General features: G+C 39.1%; 1 protein-coding gene across 3 annotated transcripts in view; it reads right to left on the reverse strand.

Moving 5' to 3' along the window:
- Window positions 1–872: 872 nt before the first annotated feature.
- Window positions 873–2,500, reverse strand: part of LOC113818728 (uncharacterized) — a 47,408-nt gene continuing 45,780 nt past the window's right edge. For all 3 annotated transcript variants that reach the window (XM_070126520.1, XM_027370919.2, XM_027370920.2), the window contains one exon: window positions 873–1,873. In XM_070126520.1, coding sequence (XP_069982621.1) covers window positions 1,861–1,873 — 13 coding nt within the window. In that variant the 3' untranslated portion in view covers window positions 873–1,860. The remainder of the gene's footprint in view (window positions 1,874–2,500) is intronic.

A 2,500-nucleotide genomic window follows, 5' to 3' on the forward strand; every position in this document is an offset into this window, starting at 1 on the left:
AGCTATTTCCTTCTATATTTTCCCACAGATTAAGAAGTTTGTTAATATGGTCAAATAAGTGGTTGGATCATTAGAGAAAATAAAATTTATGAGCTCTAACATTTTTTTTAAGGATTGAGTTGATCTGATAAAGTTGAATTAAGTTCAATTAAGTCTTTGGTGCTAGTTGTCTGTTCAGAATCATACGCTACCTTTTCTTACATTTTTCATCTATCATAACGGTCAAATTAACAGTGATATATATACTCTCATTTTAATTCATGAGGAAGTTTCTTATTGTCATCACTGTTATTTATTATCATTATCATTGTTGTTGTTATTGTTATCTTTATTGCTATAATTATCACTATCATCATCACAATCATCATCATGACCATCATCATCATCATGACCATCACCATCATTATCATTACCATCACCACCACCATCATCATTATCATTATCATCATCATCATCATCATCATCATCATCATCATCATCATCATCATCATCATCATCATCATCAACATCATCATTCATCATCATCATCATCATCACCGTTATAGTATTATCTACCTCGCGGTATGCTCTTGAGTAAAGTCAAGGTTGGTCCCATATCCATCCGGACGTAAGGAACATGTTTTGTAGAGAAACATGCTTACTAAGCCGCGGGATGATGCGGTAGGGTGGCCAGTTCCTTTCCGCCCCGACTTTGACCCCAGTATGCTGACGTCAGCATACCAGTGCTCATTCACAGCTGAGTCGACTGGGAGGGGCAGCCGGGCGCGAACCCAGGACCCTGCGATTGCAAACCCAGCGCTCTACCACGGAGCTATGCCACCCCATATTGAGTAAAGGCAACGTTAAAAGGTACAATTTAACAAAGAACAACATTATTTATCCGTATGTATTATATCTCCTTATATATCTATAATATCACAAGTTTACATACACATCAGTAACCTACATATAGAAACAGTTCATTTCAATGATTAGATGATTTTATGTGTGTTTACTGCATCTGCTATTTATAAGAAAAACCTACATGGAACGTAAAATGTTTACTTGTTGAAGCAAATGATAAATAGCACTGGTGAATATAGCTTAACATGGAAACAGATATTTATATATTTAAGATTAGTGACAGACACAAAGTTCATTGCACTCCTGTGATAACATACGTAGTGAGAAGTTAGAGGGATATGCTCAGTGAAGTATTGAAGTAAGCAAGTTCTTACAAATATATCTTTAGTACGAAGCTTTTTTGTAAACATGTAGAGCGTACTAAATAGGTTTCACATCTCCAGAGTGTGTACAGAGAAGTGCATTTCATTTTATACATCATACTTTGTGCTCTAATGTGATTCTACGTACTAACAAATTTCACTATAATTAGTTGTATAGCCTATTCTATATATCCTTAAATCCTTATATATATCTATTGTTTTGTCTATTTCATGGGTCTTGTTTTGCACTTCCTGGGAATTTAACATGTCTCAGCGAGTCCCAACACGGTCGGACTCATCTTCAACACCAAAATACACTTTAATTATCATATTATAAATCACCTGCTGGTTTGCTCTCGTTCACAATCACACCATCATCATGCCCCACACCTGTCATCCTAGCACCCATATGTCCCACCCTAACTATGAAATTCATTAGTACTTTGAAGGCCTCACTCATACCCCCTTATCCAAGATTCTGTTTCCCCTCACACGCTCACAGACACTAGCACCTCTCATACCGTCCTCCTTCGCCCTCACAATGGACTCTCGGCTGTGCTAGGACTTGGTTGAAGGATGACCTCAGGCTGGCTGTTGTGGTGTTTCTCCTTCACGATTTCTTCAGTTGATTGCTCCTTCGTTCCAGGTCCAGAGGTCACTGGGGAGAGCTGGAAAAAATGCAGGTTGTTTTAGTTTTCTTATATATAGTGTCTGCATTGCATGGTTAATAATGTTGATGGGAGTTTGAAGAAGACACTATCGACATTATTCACAGTTTGATTGGAAGTCATAGTACCTTATGCTATGCTGTTCAAACTTATACATTGTTCAGCAGAGAATGGCGTTCGCGTCAGCAGAATCAGTCCAAAATTATTTTTTCGAGGTCGCTTCCCGTTACTCCCTTTTGTACCATTGGCGTATCACTCATTCTTATTGGCGCCAAAGGCTTCACTCGCCCTCATCAGCGGCTTGTGATATCAGTCGCCCTGATTAGCAAATGACACAACTCACCCTCATTATCCTTTCATGACATCACTGATCCCCGTTAATCCCTCTCGGCATTGCCTCCTCATGAGACCCTTTCGATGTCAGTCTCCTTCATTTTGATGCCACTCGTCCTTCCTAACTTCTTGTGATGTTACTCATCTTTATTAGGACTTCACTCATCGCCTCATCTGCCATCGTTACTGATTCCTTGTAATGGCACTCACCCTGGGTTGATGTTTGTGATACCACCCTGTCTTATATCGTGAAGTCATGCACATTCACTTACATCACACATCCTTACTGAAGCT

Source organism: Penaeus vannamei, chromosome 10 (assembly GCF_042767895.1).
Source record: "Penaeus vannamei isolate JL-2024 chromosome 10, ASM4276789v1, whole genome shotgun sequence".
In the NCBI taxonomy this organism is placed as follows: Eukaryota; Metazoa; Arthropoda; class Malacostraca; order Decapoda; family Penaeidae; genus Penaeus; species Penaeus vannamei.